The sequence below is a fragment of the Penicillium mononematosum genome (genome assembly GCF_028829835.1).
Source record: "Penicillium mononematosum strain IBT 11891 chromosome Unknown utg000002l:1.0-8112719.0:1.0-8118358.0, whole genome shotgun sequence".
NCBI lineage: Eukaryota > Fungi > Ascomycota > Eurotiomycetes > Eurotiales > Aspergillaceae > Penicillium > Penicillium mononematosum.
The window spans coordinates 705,395-725,794 of NW_026643272.1; the positions used below are offsets into that span (position 1 = coordinate 705,395).

Consider the following 20,400-nt stretch of genomic DNA (forward strand, 5'->3'; position numbering starts at 1 on the left):
ACAGCCTTTGGTTTGAATTGGGGAGACAATACGGAGTAGAGACTGAAATGCTACTGGTGCGGATCGGCTAGGGCTTCCGGGCCCCATGTCATCATCGGGTCTCATTGCGTACAGATTTGGGCTAAGCCACACCTTTCCAAGGGATCGAATCTTAGCCTTGGAATTAGACTGGAATTAGCCCTGGATAGCCCCTCAATGACATATCGACCGTTAATCAAGTATTTTTTTGATATATTGGCCCAATATAACTGGAAACTGGAGATTGCATCATCTAACACGTTACGGAGTACTCCATAGTAAATTGGAAAGAAGTCGGTACTTCTGTAAGGCTGTCCAGCCGGGTAAGACCTCTATGGCCTATAATAGGTCGTGTTCAGGTGGGGGACAGGTTTGAATGTGCTGGCAATGATGTCGACGCCACAGTTTGCCTGTAAGTGTACCCAGTTATTGCGGCTCCAAGGCAACAACGTAAGTTCCAATTACTTTTACGACGTTTGACAGAGAGATCTACCTTTTCTGTTTTGACTTTGAGCTCTATATACGTACCTACGGACATGTATGTACCTAGGTACCTAGGTAGCTATATAGGTACCTTCACCTGTGGGCTAATATAAAAATCGAATACCTTGGAAAAAGGGGAAAACTGAACCATGGTACTCTGGAAAATTCTCTGATTTCCACGATATTATATCATCACAAAAAGAATTTGAACATTTGAACCTTTGAACCTTTGAACACAAAAAAATCACAATTGGCCGTACATACATCATAGACATGTGTTTCAGCTCAGGCGCTTTCTGAAACATCAAGGGCCCACCACCGCCCGACCCTCTGTTGTCGGCTATGTCGCTCTATTAATATTCTCAGACAGTTTCCAAGTCCTACAAACGTTTTTGGAACTAGATCCTAAATACTTGACATTTAAGAAGTACGAAGGAATCCTCTATTTCTTATATTGTATATGGTGGAGTAACTGGTCACCTGCCGCATCTCTCGGTAACTTCCAACTCCACTCGTTTGTTCTTTACCTTATCTCTGCTTCTGCTTCTGCTTCTGCTTCTGCTTTTGCTTTTGCTTCTCCTTTGCCAGTACCTCTTGTCTTTGGCTCTACTTCTGTTCTGCCTTTCACATATTTTCATTCGCTTCAAACCGCCTTTTCCCAGGACTTTCCAAGGCAGAACTGGTCCAAGATCGACACTGTGGCTACTCTCGCAGATCCGAACGAGTTGTTCTTGCCTGGCGAAAGGCAAAACAATCTCGCCATGTCATCCCCAGTTCCTCTTCTTCGTCCACCAGTTCCTGGCGCTCGCAACAATAATGGCAGCCCACGAGCCCCGAAGCTCACGTTAGGCATTCCCCCCTCCCCTAGCGCCAAACCCGTCAATGGCAATCCCGCCCCCGCCCAAGTACCTCAGATCCAAACCCAACCCCAACCTCAGCCTCGCTCGTCGGGTCGACCAGCACCCCCACGACTTCAGCTCGCGACTCCCATGGGCAGTCAGCAGAATGTATCCCAGCCAGCCCTTATGCCAAACGGTCGACCAGCCCCGCCCCCACTGAGTACAAATGGTCTAGGAGGTGGAGGTGCGCCCAGTCTACAAATCCAGACCAACGGACCAGCCTCTTCAAACCCTTCATATTCGACGATTAATTTCGCCATGGGCCTCCGACAGCCGGATGGCTCGTCGGATCCTTCGTCGGCCATTAGTTCAGTGTACTCAGATCGCGAGAATGGAGATGGTGAGAACAATGTGAACGGCCTCCTCCCCGATCTGGACAAATTGAGTCTTGAAAAGGGCCGGCCCCTCGATGTGGATGATCTTGATGACGAAGGCTGGCACGCCGCTAGTGAACAGAATATGATTGTTGAACTGGGCAGTTTGGGAGAGGGTGCTGGCGGAGCTGTCACCCGATGCCGACTCAAGGAAGGAAATACCGTTTTTGCATTGAAGGTGCGTCGCTTTGGCTAGTCGATTTTTGCATACCTGCGCTCGGTGATAGAGGCTAACATTCCATCCTAGATCATTACCACGGACCCCAACCCTGATGTCAAGAAACAAATTGTTCGTGAACTTAACTTCAACAAAGACTGCGCTTCGCACCACATCTGTCGCTACTATGGTGCTTTCATGGACAAATCCACTGGCACCATCTCTATCGCCATGGAGTTCTGTGAAGGTGGAAGTCTAGACAGCATCTACAAAGAAGTCAAAAAGCTTGGAGGCCGCACCGGAGAGAAGGTCCTTGGCAAGGTGGCAGAAGGTGTCTTGAATGGCTTGACCTATCTCCACAGCCGAAAGATCATTCATCGAGGTACGGACCATTGTCCCCGGTATACATTGACCATGAGTGGCTAATGCTTTTCTAGACATCAAACCATCGAACATTCTCCTGTGTCGTGATGGTAAGGTCAAACTCTGCGACTTTGGTGTCAGCGGTGAATTCGGCACCAAGGGTGATGCCAACACCTTCATTGGCACTTCCTACTATATGGCCCCCGAGCGCATTACTGGTCAATCATACACCATTACATCCGATGTTTGGTCTCTCGGTGTGACTTTGCTGGAAGTCGCACAGCACCGATTCCCCTTCCCTGCTGACGGGACTGAGATGCAACCCCGTGCAGGGCTAATAGATCTCCTAACTTATATCGTCCGCCAGCCAATTCCCAAGTTGAAGGATGAGCCACAAAATGGCATTCGCTGGTCGGACAATTTCAAATACTTCATCGAATGCTGGTATGTACTTTGTCCTTGTAATTCTTATTTTTCTATACTAACTCGATTATCAGCTTGGAAAAAGAACCCCCTCGACGTGCGACACCCTGGCGGATGCTGGAACATCCATGGGTGCAGGATATGAGAAACAAGAAGGTCAACATGGCCAACTTTATAAAGCAGGTGTGGGACTGGAAAGAGTAAACAAGTCCCCAAACACCCTTTCTGAGGGTGCTTTACTGCTTTGCTGCATTTCTTTTGAGTAGTGGCTGGACCCCAAGGATTGACCTGGCTGTCAACAACTCAACCCCGTTTATCACGACTCTACTTCGTATCCATCTGCGTTTTGTGCTTTCCGCTGGATCCCCCCGGGCCGGAACTCGTGGGGCTCGACATTACTCTCATACCCCCTTATCATCAGCAAATCCTTTTTCCTTTTTTTCATCTTCCGACACGAATATCATCGGCTACGCTTCACCTCCTACGATCCTTGATGGCCTGACATTCTCCATGCATCGCATACCCTTCGATCCTTTTTACCCTCTCCTTCGGTTCTCACTGTCTCCCTCATCTCCTTACGATGGACTGGTCTCTCTCCTTTTGCTTTGTCTTTTTGTTGTCACATTTCGAGCCTGGACATATCCTCCATCTTCGTATATCGCGTTTTCGTTTTGAGTGTACAGCTCACTTTCCTATTCTGCTTTAGGGTTATATTTTGGGTCTATTTTGTCGCTTGCACTGGATGCGGAGTGTTGCAATGCTTTGGAGACTTCCTATGGGACATACTTAGGCACTTAATACCATTGCATCTTGTCTTCGACTTTGTTTATATGTATGCGGATACAAGAATATACGTATGGACTTGACCATTTGCAACCGTCCATCTTCTAGTAAAAAAAACGTATCAACTCTGGAGACTTTCCAGGTTTTTCCTACTACTATGTACATATATGCCACCAGCCATGTATGGTTTCAAATATTTCCAACAAGTATTTTTAACAACCAGTCCGTACGCTTCTAAGAAAAATATGTCTCATTGTTATCGTAAAAGCTACATACAGCACAGGTCTTAATACGCATCCTCATCAACCACAGAAGTAACTGTAAGGGTTTTTAACCTTCAGTTACTGGCGACACCTATCGTCCCCACCTCCTACTTCTTATTCACCGGATCGGCGCCAAGGACCCAACCAATCCCGCTAACCAAGCCCCCAGTCATCATATTGCTAACCATATCCCTCTTCCTAACACGACCCTCACTATCCGGCGACAGCGGCCGATCACCGTCGTGAGGAGCAAGCGGCGCCGAACCATCAGCTGCGCCCCTCAACGGGAAAGCATTCTTATGCAGCGCCAAAGCAGCGCCACGAGCAACCTCAAATAGACCCATGGGCGCCTCATGGTGATGAGAGTTCGGCATTGCAGCGCGCGCACGACGAGCCGCACGCTGTCGCTCCGTGTCAAAGGCGTCACGCTCTGAGTCCGAGGGCCCGAATCCGCCCGGGACCGAGGACAATGTGTCGCCTTTTCTGTCCCAGAGGTCTTCTTCTTGCTGCTCGCGTGCGCGCAGCGATGTGAGCTCTTCGTCGCAGCGACGCCAGGCGCCGAGGATCTCTGGGAGCGGGTCTGGGGATGGGACGAGGACGAGAGAGAGGGAGAGGAGTTCCATTCGCTGGGAGAGGTGCGAGATCTGGGATTGGAGGGTTGGCGGTGGGTGGGTTGGTGTTGTGGCGCGGTAGCGACCCGCGTTGTAGACGGCACGCCAGGTGATGTCGTCGGGTACGGAGGTGGTGTTTAAGAGGGGGGAGGAGGTTGAGAGGAAAGACGGGGGTGTTAGTCGGGTTAGGATGTAGGAGTAGGCTGTGCCGAAGTCGTTGGAAGACAGAGCGGAGGCGATTGCTAGAGAGGTGATGCGGCGTTCTGCAGTGAGGAGCGCGTGCTCCTTTGGGGGTTTATGGTGAGTTGGCTCGTCTTCGGCTTCGTGTGATGCCGCTTGCGTGGGTACGTCTGCGGCCACTAGGTTTCGTCCGATAGAGAGAAGATCGTCTAGTTTGGTGTAGCTCTTTGCGTTTTGCTCGAGTACTTTCTCAATCAGAAGGATGGGATCGTGATGGACACGAATGCTGACAGGCTGGAATGGAACGCCGTGTTGCAGGGTCAGCGAATAGTATGAGAGTGCGTGTGTTGCGGCGATGAGGGCGTGGATCTGTTTGAATACAACAGAGTCTGGGAAGTGTGGTGTGAATGATTGTAAGCTAATTGTTGTCAGTATCGAGTCCATATATCCTCTTTTAGTAGTACCACTTACATATCATAAGCTCTCTTCATTCCGCCGCGGGTTCGATTTCCGTTGCTTGCATTATCATACGCTGTGAATATGGCCTCTTGGACTGCAGCTTCCACTTGGGCAGGTTTGAGTGGCGCTGATTTGGGGTTGGTGTATATATCGATAGCCAACTCATACTCTAGAAATAACATCAGTATTGACAACAAAGAGTGGATTTAGGTCACATTACCTTTAGCTGCCAGCAGCGCCTTCAAGATCTCTGTTTCAACGGTGTCGCGCGGGATCCGCCAGAAAAGTCCATGGTGTGGTGAAGGTTCATCCCAGGCGTTGTCGAACTGTTCCGCCTGCCAATCCCGAAGCCAAAGCAATCGTTGTCGAACCATAGACCAGTCTTGGTTTAAATTAGGTTGCTTCACAGTAGAATCCACCACGCTTTTGAGTTCGGCCAATTGCATTTCCTCGGTGCTGTGAAGGCACATATTTGCCGCAACCCGGCAAGGGACCAGATGACCAAGTTCGGTCAGTATACGGAGGGAGAGAAGTAAAGCGCTGAGAAACGAGATCGACAGGGGTGACGGTTTGGTAAGAGGGTTCGTCGGTCTTAAAAGAGAGTTCTGCAATAGAGATGCACGGGATGTCGAGGACATTGACTCGGTATCATAGTGCACAGATGGCAATTCTGAGTCAGGTGTGAGGTACGAGCTGTCTTCAAGATCGAGGAGCTTCGCGACCCTTGTCAATACCTGGAACGAGCCCTCCAGCACAGCCATTGATGAGTCGGCATGGGCATACACCACAGCAAGACCTGACTGGCCGTATCGAACCTGTAAATCTTTCGCCTGCTCTTCGGACAATTGCGTGCCACCATTGTCGTATCCCCCCAAGTCCACATCTGATGGTCCATCCCAATAGGTGAATGCGCCCACAACGCTGTCACGGTCGACAAGACTCCGCGACAGTAGCCATTCATTCACATGTTCCCATCCAGCCAATTCGGTTGCTCGAGGTTTCTCGGAGCCTTCAATGAAAGACACCGAACTCTGCTGAGCTGCTTCGTTAAGCCTCCGCCGTTTTGACCGATTACCACCATAGAGCCAAGGTCCAATCAGACCCCTCAGGTTGTTGACCAAGTCCATGTTGTTCTCTTCGGAGCTCATCAAAGACAGGAGAATGTTGACCGCGGTTTGATCGTCCATAGACTCAAGGATCTCAAGAGATATAGTTTCGTCGCGATGGGCGTAGAATTCGTAGTTCAGTCGAAGTAATGGTAATAAGCTTGATATCAGCCATGTTCGAACGATTGGTGAGTGCTCATAGAACGGGATGATAAGATCGAGAATGAGAGGCTGTAGTGCTGTTTCCGAGTCGATCAAATGTGCCCGGTGGATAAGGAATTTGGTCAAAGGATCTGCTGAAGCTATCTCGTCTTCCTCATCAGGACGTTGCAGTGGCCGTAAATGAATCTTCCGCACGCGCTTCCTTGCGAGAGATTCGGACAAGTCCTTGATGGCAGAGATATCGATCGGTCGGTCGGATGGCAGGTTAGAGCTATTTGCTAGCTCTTGTAGCACAGAGGTGTACTGAGAGGGCTCCGTGCTCTCTGGGAGAAAGGTCAAGATGATGCGCAGGAGGCGTTCTAACGGAAAACAATGGGGAAACCGGGCCTGTAGAATAGGCAGGTCCGCCACATTACCACCTGCGCAGAGTTGCGTGGCTAGTAGAATAGCATGCGCATCGGACAGCTCTTCGAGAGCCATGATCAAGCTAAAGAGAGGGGGCAGTCAAGTGAGGTGGCCTCATAGTTGGTGATGGCCATGTTGCATACGGCGGGGCGCACAGACCAAGTCGGAAACGAAAGGGAAGTCGCATCCGCCGGCACTTCATCACCACCTTTTTCGCGGTCTCTGTGCCTACCACTTACTCAATTACCTTCTTCTACACATCACAATGGCTTCCGGTTACGGTAACAACGGTGGTATGTGCTCATTTCCCCCATTCCCGGAGAACCTGCTCGGGTCCGCGCCGGCATGGCCTCGGATCACAACTTGCGCACCCAGTTCCCGCCCCCGCGTATAAAACCGGCTAACGCAGTATGGCTTTTTCTAGGTCCCGGCCGCTGCTACCCCTTCTGGCAAGAAGTTCTTGGTTGCTACGTGGTGAACTCAGGCGATGGTGCGAGCGGCAAGAAGAAGTGTGTGCCCGCCCTGGACGACTACTATGAGTGCCTTCACCACCGGAAAGAGGTAAGGGCAATCCCCGTTCGATCGAGATACCTGTACACTTGAATGATGGACCTGGGTCTAATAATGGGAAATTGGAACAACAGGCTCTCCGCACTATGAAGATGCAAGCTGCCTATCGCAAGGCCGAGGCGGCACACCCGCGAGAGAACGCCCCCAAGGCTGAGCAAATCCGGAGCTTGGGTCCTACTCGGGAAGGAAGAGGATGCAGCCAATGTGCTGAGCCAACGGTGAATGGGAAGGATGTGCTTGTTATTTTTCAATGCGTGTGATTCCGTGTTTTCGCCCCGGGACTTTTGCCCGGAGCCTGTGACTGTATAGAAACGCTCAACTGGTTGACTTCCAGGTCTGTCGGTGCGAAATGATACTCCAATTCAACGACAAACAGTGTTTATTCTTAATTTTGGTGTGCTCCGTCCAGTCGATTTTGGAAATGGCAGAAGCAGCCGTGTAGGACGAGATATATGCGATTTCAGAAGCCTACTTGACAATATAAGCATGGATTTTGATCGGGCACAGGGAAATAGGTCTCCTTGCCAGTCCCACGCGCCTAGCCGCTTATCCCGGGGTTCTTTGTATCGCTAGTTTTTCTCTTTGTATACTTCAAGGAGTCATACTTTGGAGATGGTATGACACCATAAGCCTATTACTATCTTCATAACTAAAATCTGAGCTCGTAGGCATGATTTACATGCTCAGTTCGCCGGGGAAAGTAGAAAATAATGCACGAGGGGAAAAAATGGTATTAAAGACGGGAATCTATATACTCCGTAGCAAATATATAGTTCGGCGGGAGGTCGATCGATGCATTTGGACGGCAACAAAATTCGCTTGACACCTTATACGTGTATATAAGTATGGCAAGCATCACTTTTTGCACCAAAATCTAGTCACTTATCTTTCAAATATCATCAGACTAGTATCACCTACATCAATGTACATGCGTTGCTGATCGTTGTGATTCCTTAACTTTGAAGAGGCCATCTGGCATGTCTTGGCGTTGCTCCTTCCTTCCAAAGCTTGAACGAATTCTTAGATAACCCTTTACTTGCCCAGGTGCATTATTCGCGGAAGTTCGCTTCATCACAACATCTTCAATACATCAAATTAGGGTATTTCCGATCAAGCTAAATGCTCTATGTCATCTAACGCGTTTCATGAACTCACGTGATTCTTTCAACAGCAGAAAAAAAAATCGGCGCGCTGTGAGTGGAAGCCCACCGCCCGCGCTAAACCAAAAACGGCCTAGGCGGAGTGACCCAAACATGGACCAGCGCGCCGGGCAGAAGCACCCCCAATGATATAAACCCGGCTGCGTGACCTCGACCCTCGCTCTTGTGTACTAAATCTAAATCCCCCCGCTGACTCAGCATCGCGGCTTGAGGTGTTGGGCGTTTGGTCTTTGTTTTTCATATCGAGGTCCTTCCACCCTAATTGCGCGCTTTGTCGCGCGCAATTGCTCTCGTCTTTGTGGTGTTCTTTTTTTGTCCTTTTTCCCTTATTCAAATTGTGCCGCATAGTCGCGAGAAAAGTGAAGACCCGCGATGGCTTCCCGGTAAGCCCCTTCATCCAATCACCACGCGTCTATCACGTGAAGCTAACCAAATACAGACTCGACCGTCTCGTCACGTGAGTATATGGACCAATGCGTTTGATCACGTGAAAAAACTGACCACTGACCAATGACAATACAGGCTACTCGAGACGGGCAGTACTCAGTTGATTCGTAATACTGCTGCTCAGCAGCTTGCAGATGTGCAGAAACAGCATCCAGATGAACTGTTTAATCTACTCGGACGCATCTTGCCGTACCTCAGATCCAAGTCCTGGGACACAAGGACAGCTTCTGCCAAAGCTATTGGACTGATTGTCTCTAACGCCGATGTCCATGATCCAAATGAGGACGATGGACTCCAGATCAAGTCTGCAGCAGAGGAAGATGACGTGGAGATTAAGTCCGAGATCAAATCCGAAGAGCCGATTCCGGCCGATGATTTCCTCAAACTCGACACCCTGGACATCCCTTCCGTATTAAAATATGGAAAGCGGCTGCTCGGCAGTGCGGGCAAGGAGTACGAGTACTCCCTCGCATCCATGGAGCCAGCTTCACGTCTGCAGCACCAAAAGAAGACTTTGACTTCGAGGCTGGGCCTCGAAGGCGAATACCTTGAAGAAGACCTGATCGAGGATATCGAATTGGCTCCTAAAGTGGTAACTCCTGCCCCAAAGCATGAGCCTACTATCCCGCCAATTCCTCATCATAGCAGTCTTCATGAAGCTTCCTCCCGCCGGCCCTCCTCGCCTAGTGAAAGTGCGACAAAGGAAGACGGAGGGCTGAGCAAGCGACAGCTCAATCAGCTCAAACGAAAAAAACAAACAGAATGCCAAGATGGGGGCCAACAAAGTCCGTGTCGTGGACCTGTCTTCTCGTCGACAGTCCGATATTGTCACAACCCCTCTGGCTACAACTCCTCATCCTGTCAAAGCAGAGAATGGAGATGATCACAACGGCGAGACAAAACCTGATTATTTTTCCTTTGAACGCACTGAAGAAGATGACGATTCTAAGCTTGTTACTGAATTCAAAGGAGCTGCCGTCCCAGAGCGACCTCATATCCTGCCAGATATTGTGGAGCAGGGTGCAGGATGGCCTCTGGAACACATGTGTGAATTCTTGACTATGGACATCTTTGACTCCAATTGGGAAGTTCGACATGGCGCGGCAATGGCCCTGCGTGAAGTAATCAGGGTCCAGGGCGCGGCAGCTGGCCGTCTGGATGGAAAATCTCGCTCAGAAAACGATGCACTCAATCGCCGGTGGCTGGATGACCTCTCATGTCGACTACTCTGCGTTTTGATGCTTGACCGATTTGGTGACTACATTTCAGACAATGTGGTTGCGCCGATTCGCGAAACTGTGGGCCAGACTCTCGGTGCTCTTCTCTCACACCTACACCCGAACTCAGTTCGAGCGGCCTACCGATGCCTATACCGTATCATAATGCAGACCGACCTGGGACTGGACCGCCCCGTATGGGAGGTCTGCCATGGTGGTATGATCGGGCTGCGGTACCTTGTCGCAGTTCGAAAGGACTTGCTCGTCAAGGATTCCAACATGATGGATGGCGTCCTGGAAGCTGTCATGAAAGGCCTCGCTGATTATGATGATGATGTCCGGGCTGTTAGCGCCGCCACACTTGTTCCCATTGCAGAGGAGTTTGTGTCCTCCCGGACTGGCACTCTTGGCCCTCTAATGAACATCGTCTGGGACTGTCTCTCCAATCTACAGGATGATCTTAGTGCTAGTACAGGCTCTGTGATGGACCTTTTGGCCAAGCTGTGCACATTCTCCCAAGTTCTGGATGCTATGAAGGCTAATGCTGCAGATGATCCGGAAGCGTCCTTTGGAAAACTTGTTCCTCGCCTGTACCCATTCCTCCGCCATACTATCACCAGCGTTCGCTCGGCTGTCCTTCGGGCTCTTATGACATTCTTGAAGCTGGAGGGCGAGGGCACTACAGATTGGGTAGATGGCAAGGCATTGCGCTTGATCTTCCAAAATCTTCTCGTGGAGCGCAACGAGGGTGTTTTGAAGCTGTCTGGCCAAGTGTGGTCTGAACTACTTAACGTTGTTGAGATGCGCGGTTCATTCAAATCCGAAGAGGAGTTATCAGGCTCCATCCAGCCTCTTATCACTCTGACTCTGGGTGCTTTCGGCGTTCCCCGGTATCCCATCCCCATGAACGCCTCACTCTTTATCAAACCGTCTGGTCTGCCATTCTCTGCCGCTCTCCCGGCTCCCACGCCTTCGAAAGGCTCTCCGCCTGCTTCTATTCCGGGCGGCGCTGAGACCAAGGTGGGACGGAGGCGCAAATCGGAGAAGAAAGAGAAAGAGCCACCTCCGCCCTCAGCTCACAACGTGGACGGACACATGCTTTCCGGTGATATTGACCTCGTTGGTGCAGATACCATGCTGAGATCCAAGATCTACGCCGCGAAGGCGTTGGGCGCACTGATATCTTTCTGGGACAAGAATGAACTATCCAGCCTTTGGCCGGCAATTCTGGATGGCCTTAATGCTTCTGCTTCCACAACTCAGCTTGCGTCGGCCATGGTCCTGGAAGAGTATGCTCGCCAATCCGGACCAGAGAGCAAATATCGCTCGTCTTTGTGTGACCGTCTGCGACCAATTCTCGAAGGCGAGCGCCCAGCCTGGTATTCCGACATTGCGTGCTACCTTCATGTCGCGCGCTCCCAGTGCCATTCATTGTTGAATACCTTCCGGGATCATGCGCATGTGGCACCTTCCCGGCTGCCAACCTTGGCTGTGGTCGTTCAGGGCGACTCAGAAGCTGGGCCTAACGCATTTTCTTTGGCGGACGCCGAGAAAATCGTTGGTCCTGACTTTGATCGACTGAAGAAAAACCTCACACCGGCCCAACGAATCACTGCTACCCAAGTCTTGAATGACACTCGTACCACTGCCCAATCCGCCGTGGAGGAGGCGCGACTGATGAGGGAACAGCGGGACATGCGTGTTCTTGCTGCCACTGCTGGTGCCCTGGTCGCGTTGCGGGATATCCCCAAGAAGCCTGGCCACATCATCAAGGGCATGATGGACAGTGTCAAGAAGGAGGAGAATGTAGAACTTCAGCAGCGCTCTGCGACAGCAGTGGCAGGCCTTATCGAACACTACACAGCCGCCACGAAGCGTGGACCAGTGGACAAAATCATTGGAAACTTGGTTAAATACTGCTGTGTGGACACTTCCGAGACACCCGAATTCCCGCACAACGTGCAGTTGGAGAAATCAATCTTGTCGCTACGCAAAGAAGAAGACCGACGCGACCATCCAGATGCGGCCAAATTCGAAAGAGAGGCAAGAGAGGCACGGATTATGCGTCGTGGTGCTAAGGATGCATTGGAGCAACTGGCAGTCAAGTTCGGCCCTGAGCTGTTGGAGAAGGTCCCGAATCTCGCGAAATTGGTTGAACGGCCATTGAGGGATGCTTTGGCCGGAGATGAACTTCCCGAGGATATCACCAACCCAGAGAATGAACTTGGCCAAGAAATTGTGGATGGTCTGTCTACACTGCGGGCTCTGCTACCCAAGTTTGATCCAGGTCTCCACGAATGGGTCATCGACCTCATGCCGATTATCGCCAAGGGTTTGCAGTGCCGATTGTCTGTCATTCGCTACGCAGCAGCCAAATGTTTCGCTACGATTTGTAGTGTCATCACCGTCAAGGGTATGACAATGCTGGTTGAAAAGGTCTTGCCACTTATTAACAATGGATTGGATGTCAATCACCGTCAAGGTGCGATTGAATGCATCTATCATTTGATCCATGTTATGGAAGATGGGATTCTCCCCTATGTCATCTTCCTGGTGGTTCCTGTCCTTGGCCGAATGAGCGATTCCGACAACGATGTGCGTCTTCTAGCGACAACATCATTCGCCACCCTCGTCAAACTGGTTCCTCTGGAGGCCGGTATTCCCGACCCTCCTGGCTTCTCAGCAGAGTTGCTCGAAGGCCGTGACCGAGAGAGGAAGTTCATGGCCCAGATGCTGGATGTGCGCAAGGTCGAGCCATTCGAAATTCCAGTCGCGATCAAGGCCGAGCTCCGACCTTATCAGCAGGACGGTGTCAACTGGCTTGCTTTCCTCAACCGCTACAATCTGCATGGTATTCTTTGCGACGACATGGGCCTTGGCAAGACACTGCAGACCATTTGCATCGTGGCGAGTGACCACCATATGCGAGCGGAAGAGTTCGCCAAGAGTCAATCTACAGACTCTCGAAAATTGCCTTCTTTGATTGTCTGTCCACCTTCTCTCTCTGGACATTGGCAGCAGGAAGTCAAGCAGTATGCTCCATTCCTCAGTTGCATTGCATATGTCGGGCCTCCCGCGGAACGGGCGAGACTTCAACCCTTGCTGGCCACCACAGATGTCATTGTAACTTCCTACGATGTCTGCCGCAATGACAACGATATCCTCTCTCCTATCAACTTCAACTACTGCGTGCTGGACGAGGGCCATCTTATCAAGAACCCCAAGGCCAAGATCACGTCTTCAGTTAAGAAGTTAGCCAGCAACCACCGCCTGATCCTGTCTGGCACTCCAATCCAGAACAACGTCCTGGAACTGTGGTCGCTGTTCGACTTCTTGATGCCCGGTTTTTTGGGAACAGAGAAGGTCTTCTTGGATCGGTTTGCCAAGCCCATTGCAGCGAGCCGTTTCAGCAAATCCTCTTCCAAGGAACAAGAGGCAGGTGCTTTAGCAATTGAGGCACTGCACAAACAGGTCCTGCCATTCCTACTCCGTCGTCTGAAAGAGGAAGTCTTGAATGATCTCCCTCCCAAGATTATCCAGAACTACTACTGCGACCCGAGTGAACTGCAGAAGAAACTGTTCGAGGACTTCACCAAGAAGGAACAGAAGGAGTTGGCAGACAAGGTGGGCAGTGCAGACCGAGGCGACAAAGAGCATATCTTCCAGGCGCTTCAATACATGCGACGTCTATGTAACTCTCCTGCCTTGGTTGTCAAGGAAGGACACAAGCAGTACAACGAGGTGCAAAGCTTCCTGAGTGCCAAGCGTTCGAACATCAGAGATGTTTCCCACGCGCCCAAGCTAAACGCCCTGAAAGATTTGCTGGTGGATTGCGGTATTGGCCTTGACCACACAGCAGAGGGTGAGCTGGATACGGGCGCAAGCTATGTCAGCCCCCACCGAGCCCTTGTGTTCTGCCAGATGAAGGAGATGCTGGACATTGTACAGAACGATGTCCTCAAGAAACTCCTCCCCTCCGTGCAATACCTTCGACTGGATGGAGGTGTGGAAGCAACCAAGCGCCAGGACATCGTTAACCGATTCAACACCGACCCAAGTTACGACGTCTTACTCCTGACTACCAGTGTTGGTGGATTGGGTCTCAACCTTACGGGTGCAGACACCGTCATTTTCGTGGAGCACGACTGGAACCCACAGAAAGATATCCAGGCTATGGACCGTGCCCATCGTATCGGTCAAAAGAAGGTTGTCAACGTGTACCGCTTGATCACGCGAGGTACCCTGGAGGAGAAGATCCTGAAGTAAGTCATTATAATTCCACATGAAGTCCGCATATGCACAAATACTAACACGAACCTCGCCACAGCTTGCAACGATTCAAGATCGACGTCGCCTCCACTGTCGTCAATCAACAGAACGCCGGGCTCGGAACGATGGACACAGACCAACTGCTTGACCTGTTTAATCTCGGCGAAACGGCAGACACAGCCGAGAAGCCAAGCGACACAGCCGGCAACGAAGTCGACATGGTTGATATCGACGGCGAGGTTAAGGAGAAGGGCAAGAAGGGCTGGCTAGACGATCTGGGCGAGCTCTGGGACGACCGCCAGTACCAGGAAGAATACAACCTGGATTCGTTCCTAGAGACCATGAAAAATTGATCCATACTGCGCCGCCCATGCCCGATTCGGAGCTTACCCCAGCAGTCCAGGCCCGATGTCTACCCCTCTTTGCTTGCATGTCAGATGCATATCTACCATTCTCCATTCCCCTACGTTTGATTCACCTTTCCACACCACTTCGACCCAACCCTCCCCGAAAACACACCCATATCCTCACAACCCCCAAATGATCGTCATGCTTAATGCCACTGTACCATTCTCCGTCCTATGCCATGGAGGCTCTTGTCTGCACGGCAGACCGGAGCATAATTGCTTGTTTTTAGTATTTGTTCTACCACTGGGATGGCTTTCTGATTTTTGCTCGTTCTTCTTTCTATTCTCTGAACCCTTCATGTATTGTTAGCTTCTTTGATCTCTCCCCACAATGGATGGAGATTCTAATTTCTGTATGTTGTACATAGCAAATCCTTTGATTCAACCACAACCTAACCTTTTTCGTAAACCAAAAATGACATAATCTAGCGGATTGTTCACTCTACGTCGTTGGGGACATCGATAGTTTAGAATGCACACAACTGACCATCTTCTACTGTGCCCAGGATTTTCATCACAGAATTGGTTTGAAAATTCTCTTGACAATACATACACAGAAACAAAAGCACCACGGCACCGTTCCAATAGCAATAGTCCGAAAGCATAACCGTAAACGCCATGTTTCCCACCAAAGGTTTACCCAAGGAACAGGCAAAGAAAAAAAAAGCAAGGTAGAAAAACAAACACCAGGCACGAAAAGAAGATATTCCGTAAGGTGGCGAGGGTCCAAAGACCCTCAAAAATGTTAGTGGTAGATACAAATCAAGAATGGAAATGTTGGTTCGTTGACACCGCAGAAGGAGCATTACTGCAGCGTGGGCTGGACTGCAAGGTCCAGAAGGTAGAAAAAAAAAGGTGGTAACAAAGGTAGTAACAAAAATCAGGTACTAGGTTGATCATAAGGCTCAAAAAGAAACAATTCATCAGAGACGCGGCCTAACGCGCCATGTGTTTGTTCATTAGGTCATTGCATGTTTAGGCCTGTCTCTTCGGCTTCGAAAGCATGTTGAGGCGGCTCATGCTCAGAACACCGCGACTCCTTTGCTTGCTAGCGGGAGTGCCAATTTGGCCAGAAGGACGCACAGGAGTCTTGGTAAGACGTTTCTTCACCGGGCTTGGGGTAGGCGGGTTGGACTTGAACCTCTTGGTGCTGCGCTCATCAGACTGAACATTGGTAGGTGGCACATTCTCAGAATTTGCAGTGCTGGGAGCATCGTCGTCATTAACTTCACTGCGGTGCCTCTTTTTATTGACAATGCCATGAGCAATACCATGAGTCACCACGGGAAGCTCCTCATATGGAGCGGGCTCTCCACCGGCATCCGACTTGCGAACATGACGAATGGACTTAAATTCGGAAGTAGGAGTAGTGGACGTCAAGACAGCCGAGTTCTTCTCTGGGGTGAGAGTCGGGAGAGTGGGATAGACCACATCTCCGGCCATGGAACGAGGCTGAGCGGAAGAGGCCTTGGAAGGAGAGGGTGAGGCGACAGCAAGTTCATGACGAGACTTGACACTCGGAGTGAACTCAACGTGCTTCTTTGGCGAAGGGGTTGGAGCGGAGTCGCTCACGTCACCGGCTCCTTCAAAGAGCGACTTGGGATTGAAATCGGGCGCCGCAACGTGGGTACCAGACGCAATTTTGGCAGGGTCACGGGAGAAGAGTGGTTGACGCCGACGAAGAATAGATCTAAGGCTCCCAATGGTGGGTAATTTGCCCTTGAGGCGTGGATTAAAATCAGTGCGAGGAGTTCGAGGTGAGGCGATTGTTTTGGCAGCCGGAGATAATTTCAAGGATGGAATCATTGAGGTTTTCGGAGCCTTGATGCTGGTAGAGGTCGTGCGGGCAAGCGAAGCATGTGTGGGAGTCATGAGGGAACTGCGAACGTTCGCGCGAGGGCGAGGGCGAGGACCAGCAGGTCGGCGAGGGGTTTCGACCTTCTGTGGTCGATCCTTTGATTCATGACGAGTGGATGTATCTTCGCTTTGGTTGTGTTTGACACGCTTAGCCGCTGTAGCGGCCGTGGGAGTGGACAGGTTTGAGATCTTAGTGGCAGAGCGAGAAGGGGACGAGTTCTGACTCTCTGGTTCGTCAAGCTGCGCCTTGGACTTGGACCGCTTCAGGGATTTGGTAACGGGCTGGAAGCGACCGGGAGTAGCACGGAAAGACGAAGCGTGCCCAGCAATAGAGTCCATTTTTCTGAATTCGGCCATGTGGATGTCGCTGAAGCGGTTGGCTTTTCCTTTTGGCATGGCAATCTTCCGGTCTCCATGACTTTGTTCAGTTTCGCGATCTTCATGTTTTTGCTCTGAGTTTTCCTGGACCATCTGCGCCTTGATTCGAGCAGCATCAGCACGGACGCTTTCCATCAGCTGTTTGGCCTCGTCGCTGAGTTCCGTCTCCTGGGAGTGAAACTTGTACTCGAATCCAGGAGTCCCAAACTGATCGGTCGCAGGAGATGCTTTGGATTTGGTCGGGGTATTGTCACTGATGCTGCTCTTGATTAAATTGCCGTTGGCATCTTTCTTAATGGGATTGAATCCGAGGAGCAGGCCTGAGTCTGCCTGCTTGGTTGTGCTCTGTTGCGCCTTGCTGGGATGCATTTCTTCTCGGGACGGACGAGGCGCAGTCACACTAGTGGGGGTCCTAATACTAGCGCGCTTTTGTTGAGCGGACGCACGAGGAGTTTTTTGAGATGGAGTTTTCGCAAGGGGGGGTTTGGATGTGTGGGAGTTCGGAGCTGTCAGTCTCCTCGCCTTCGGCGACAGAGTGAAGTCTGGAAGTTGTGACTGGCTGAGGGGTCATTTCTTCAACCTGAAAAAAGGCAATAGAAGTTAGTTTACCGATTTCGACTAACCTGTCCCACAACCGGTGTTGTTGCTCTGTTACTTACCTCCGGGGTCTCCTGGGCACGGCGGAGGCGCGCGGAACGGCGGATCGCCATAATTGAAGACGCAAATGCAAGGAATCAACAAATATCAAAAGATTGCAATAACCTAAAGAGTAGTTAGTGCAGGGGGTAAATGGGTCGAGACACAGTGGGGAAGCATCGCAAGACGAAGCGAGGCCAAAATGTAAACAAACGCGCTTGACGTCAGATGACTAAGCACCCCAGGATGCCCAGGTGCCCAGGTGAGGTACTTTCATACTTCCAAGGTTCCTTTCGTTTTTTTCATCTTAATATTTCCCTTATTTTTACTATTTCCCAGATTATTTCTCTCAATTCTTCTAGTCTACGTCTGACGAGCCCACTCTGGCTCTATATACTCCCGAGGCCTGAAAGAAAAACCTAAATATGCAGGCCCAGACTAGTTTAACTACATGCTCAATTGCTAGGCTTTCTAGTATGATATAGTAATTCAATCAATAAAGGTCAAGCAAGAACAGGTATTTGTCTAGTTCTAGTTGCATTGGGGAATAAATACAATAAACTCTGTGGTAGCAACTGTATGGCCCTGATTCCCAAGGCCAAGACACTCCAGCTAGTTAAGCCTCGGGCCACTCCCGAGGTCCCTTTGTGTTATCTACAATTCAACAACTCCTGACCATGTTGTACTCGCTTCTTCGAATTCCGTAAAACAATGAGTACCAACGAAGGAAAGAAAAACAAGGTGGCACTCGACCCCCGCCCTAGAGCAAGACGGGGAAGAAAAACAACTTCCTGTTCTCAATGTCACTCCAGGAAGCAGAAATGTAACAGAGAACTGCCTTGTTCTCGTTGTATTCAGCGTGGGATTCCTCATCTATGTCAGTGGGCGGAAAAAGAGAAGGGTCATGCAATGCCACCAGAAAGAGTGAGGACAGCAGGTACCAGATATCCCCACTGTCAAAACGTAGATCACGGCTAACAGCGAAGCTCTATAGCAGACACCCAGGGCACAGAGCTGGGGCAGTTGTATATTGCCCGGGGAGCACCTAGCTTCTTCGGTAATTCATACTTTGGCCACCAGGTGGCAGCCCGTATGATTCAGGAGTCAGCTCCCGATCTGCCCCCTATGAGCCTGCTGTCTAGCAAGGATTCTTTGCAATCGTTTCGAAATGACTCTGGGCCCTTTTCGCAAGTTTGGGATTTACTTGGCCTCTTACCGCGGAATAAAGTGACTGTTGATCGGCTAATCGAGAAATTCCTGACCGAGATCAACTGGGCTATCGACACGGTTCACCCTGAAACCTTCAGATCTCAATTTGCAGAGTTCTGGGGCCGCAAATTTGGGTTCGACGAAATTGCTGGAGTAGATCTTCGCTGGCTTGCTCTTTTGTTTATTATTCTCGCTTTTAGCGTGCTAGTGGACAGTCCTACGATCTCTTCGCCCGAAAAGCGGAAAGAAAGCGAAGAAGCTTCTCTTCGGTTCTACTGGGCTGCCAGGAGGGCGATCGTTATCTCACCCTCTTTTCACGGCGAGAGCTTAGATCTTGTCAGAGCAGGGCTGATGGTTACGCGATATCTGCTATACACCAGACAAGTCGCAGAGAGCTGGCTCACCATCAGCTTTGCCATGCGCATGGCCCAAGCACAAGGCATGCACATAGATGGAGAAAAATGGGGATTATCGAGAAAAGCCACTGAAACCAGAAGACGCCTTTGGAGCAATCTGTACTTGCTTGACAAAACCATTGCCCTCGCCCTCGGCAGACCATACGCGATCTCAGATCATATGTGTCTCATCAAAGCACCTGATAATATATGGCTGGATGAATTGACTGATGAAGAGTCCTCTACTGCGACAGCCCATGCATTGAGCTATCCTACAATGAGCACAGTCACACTACTCGGTAGTGGTCTAGGTAAAATTGCAGGTGAAATTCAAGACCGATGCTTTGGTTTATATCCTGCGTCGTACGATATGGTAATCGAAATGGACAACAAACTTGTCGCATGGAAAGACAAACTCCCATCCTACTTTGCCGTGGAAGACCCCGACATCTCACTGGATGGGTCGCATACATTTCTACCTTGGCATCGCCTCTATCTACATTCTGCTTTCCACTTTGCCAGAATCACTCTGCACCGACCTTATCTTCTGCGCGAGTCTATAACCAATCGTTTCAGCCTTAGTCATGAGGCATGCATCTCCTCTGCATCTTCCGACCTGAAAATCAGATTGCAGTCTTTGAACTATGGAACGTCAGAAAATATGAGATGGACACTGGGCACCCACAATATGTTCAACAGTGCCTTCATCCTAGGCATTATCGCAGTGCGGCGACCCATTGCTCCTCAGACTACGGCAATCTTGAACGATCTCGAGGAATACTGTGAAAGGTTACGGAAGGATGTTTGGCTAAATGAGTTTGGTCTTGCCGAGGTCAAAGTGGTAGAGTTATGTATACTCCGTACCACTGGACTTGCCCAAGCCACCGAGCAGCCAGGTGAGCAAGCCCCAATGAGTCCACCTGAAGTATTGCCAGATTTTATGGCACAAGAACGCGAAAGGAATCCAATGATGTCGACGCCCATGAACATCGAGTCTATTATAGCGGATGGCTCGCCCAGCCACCCACCTGGTTCGTCGCCCGATATAATGTGGCCTGCAATCTGGGAAGACCAGAACTTTGCGTTTCCACAGGCTGCTGATCTGGAAACTTGGGAGCAAATGATCTCCGAAATTGCATATCACACTTAGCGTATGGAATTTCTTGGGT

At 50.4% G+C, this 20,400-nt stretch overlaps 6 protein-coding genes across 6 annotated transcripts; 4 read left to right on the forward strand and 2 right to left on the reverse strand.

Annotated features, from left to right (window-relative positions):
• Window positions 1-1,262: 1,262 nt before the first annotated feature.
• Window positions 1,263-2,941, forward strand: N7519_002008 (dual-specificity mitogen-activated protein kinase kinase; the record flags this gene model as incomplete). The annotated part of the gene is made up of 4 exons (XM_057288786.1): window positions 1,263-1,952; window positions 2,022-2,313; window positions 2,369-2,738; window positions 2,792-2,941. The coding sequence occupies 4 exons, from the start codon at window positions 1,263-1,265 to the stop codon at window positions 2,919-2,921; spliced, it is 1,482 nt and encodes a 493-aa protein (XP_057149988.1). The 3' UTR covers window positions 2,922-2,941.
• Window positions 2,942-3,870: 929 nt separating this feature from the next.
• N7519_002009 (secretory pathway Sec39 family protein) lies at window positions 3,871-6,761 on the reverse strand (the record flags this gene model as incomplete). Its single annotated transcript, XM_057288787.1, has 3 exons — window positions 3,871-4,972; window positions 5,026-5,182; window positions 5,234-6,761. 3 exons carry the CDS (start codon window positions 6,759-6,761, stop codon window positions 3,871-3,873), a joined length of 2,787 nt encoding a protein of 928 aa, XP_057149989.1.
• A 190-nt stretch (window positions 6,762-6,951) lies between these two features.
• On the forward strand, window positions 6,952-7,516 carry N7519_002010 (uncharacterized protein; the record flags this gene model as incomplete). The annotated part of the gene is made up of 3 exons (XM_057288788.1): window positions 6,952-6,979; window positions 7,111-7,247; window positions 7,331-7,516. 3 exons carry the CDS (start codon window positions 6,952-6,954, stop codon window positions 7,514-7,516), a joined length of 351 nt encoding a protein of 116 aa, XP_057149990.1.
• Window positions 7,517-8,788: 1,272 nt separating this feature from the next.
• On the forward strand, window positions 8,789-14,702 carry N7519_002011 (DNA-binding ATPase; the record flags this gene model as incomplete). Its single annotated transcript, XM_057288789.1, is given in 5 exon segments — window positions 8,789-8,799; window positions 8,856-8,873; window positions 8,939-9,665; window positions 9,682-14,342; window positions 14,408-14,702. 5 exon segments carry the CDS (start codon window positions 8,789-8,791, stop codon window positions 14,700-14,702), a joined length of 5,712 nt encoding a protein of 1,903 aa, XP_057149991.1.
• A 1,029-nt stretch (window positions 14,703-15,731) lies between these two features.
• On the reverse strand, window positions 15,732-17,701 carry N7519_002012 (uncharacterized protein; the record flags this gene model as incomplete). Its single annotated transcript, XM_057288790.1, has 3 exons — window positions 15,732-17,391; window positions 17,438-17,571; window positions 17,651-17,701. 3 exons carry the CDS (start codon window positions 17,699-17,701, stop codon window positions 15,732-15,734), a joined length of 1,845 nt encoding a protein of 614 aa, XP_057149992.1.
• An 835-nt stretch (window positions 17,702-18,536) lies between these two features.
• On the forward strand, window positions 18,537-20,381 carry N7519_002013 (fungal specific transcription factor domain-containing protein; the record flags this gene model as incomplete). Its single annotated transcript, XM_057288791.1, has 2 exons — window positions 18,537-18,551; window positions 18,609-20,381. The coding sequence occupies 2 exons, from the start codon at window positions 18,537-18,539 to the stop codon at window positions 20,379-20,381; spliced, it is 1,788 nt and encodes a 595-aa protein (XP_057149993.1).
• Between the last annotated feature and the right edge of the window lie 19 nt (window positions 20,382-20,400).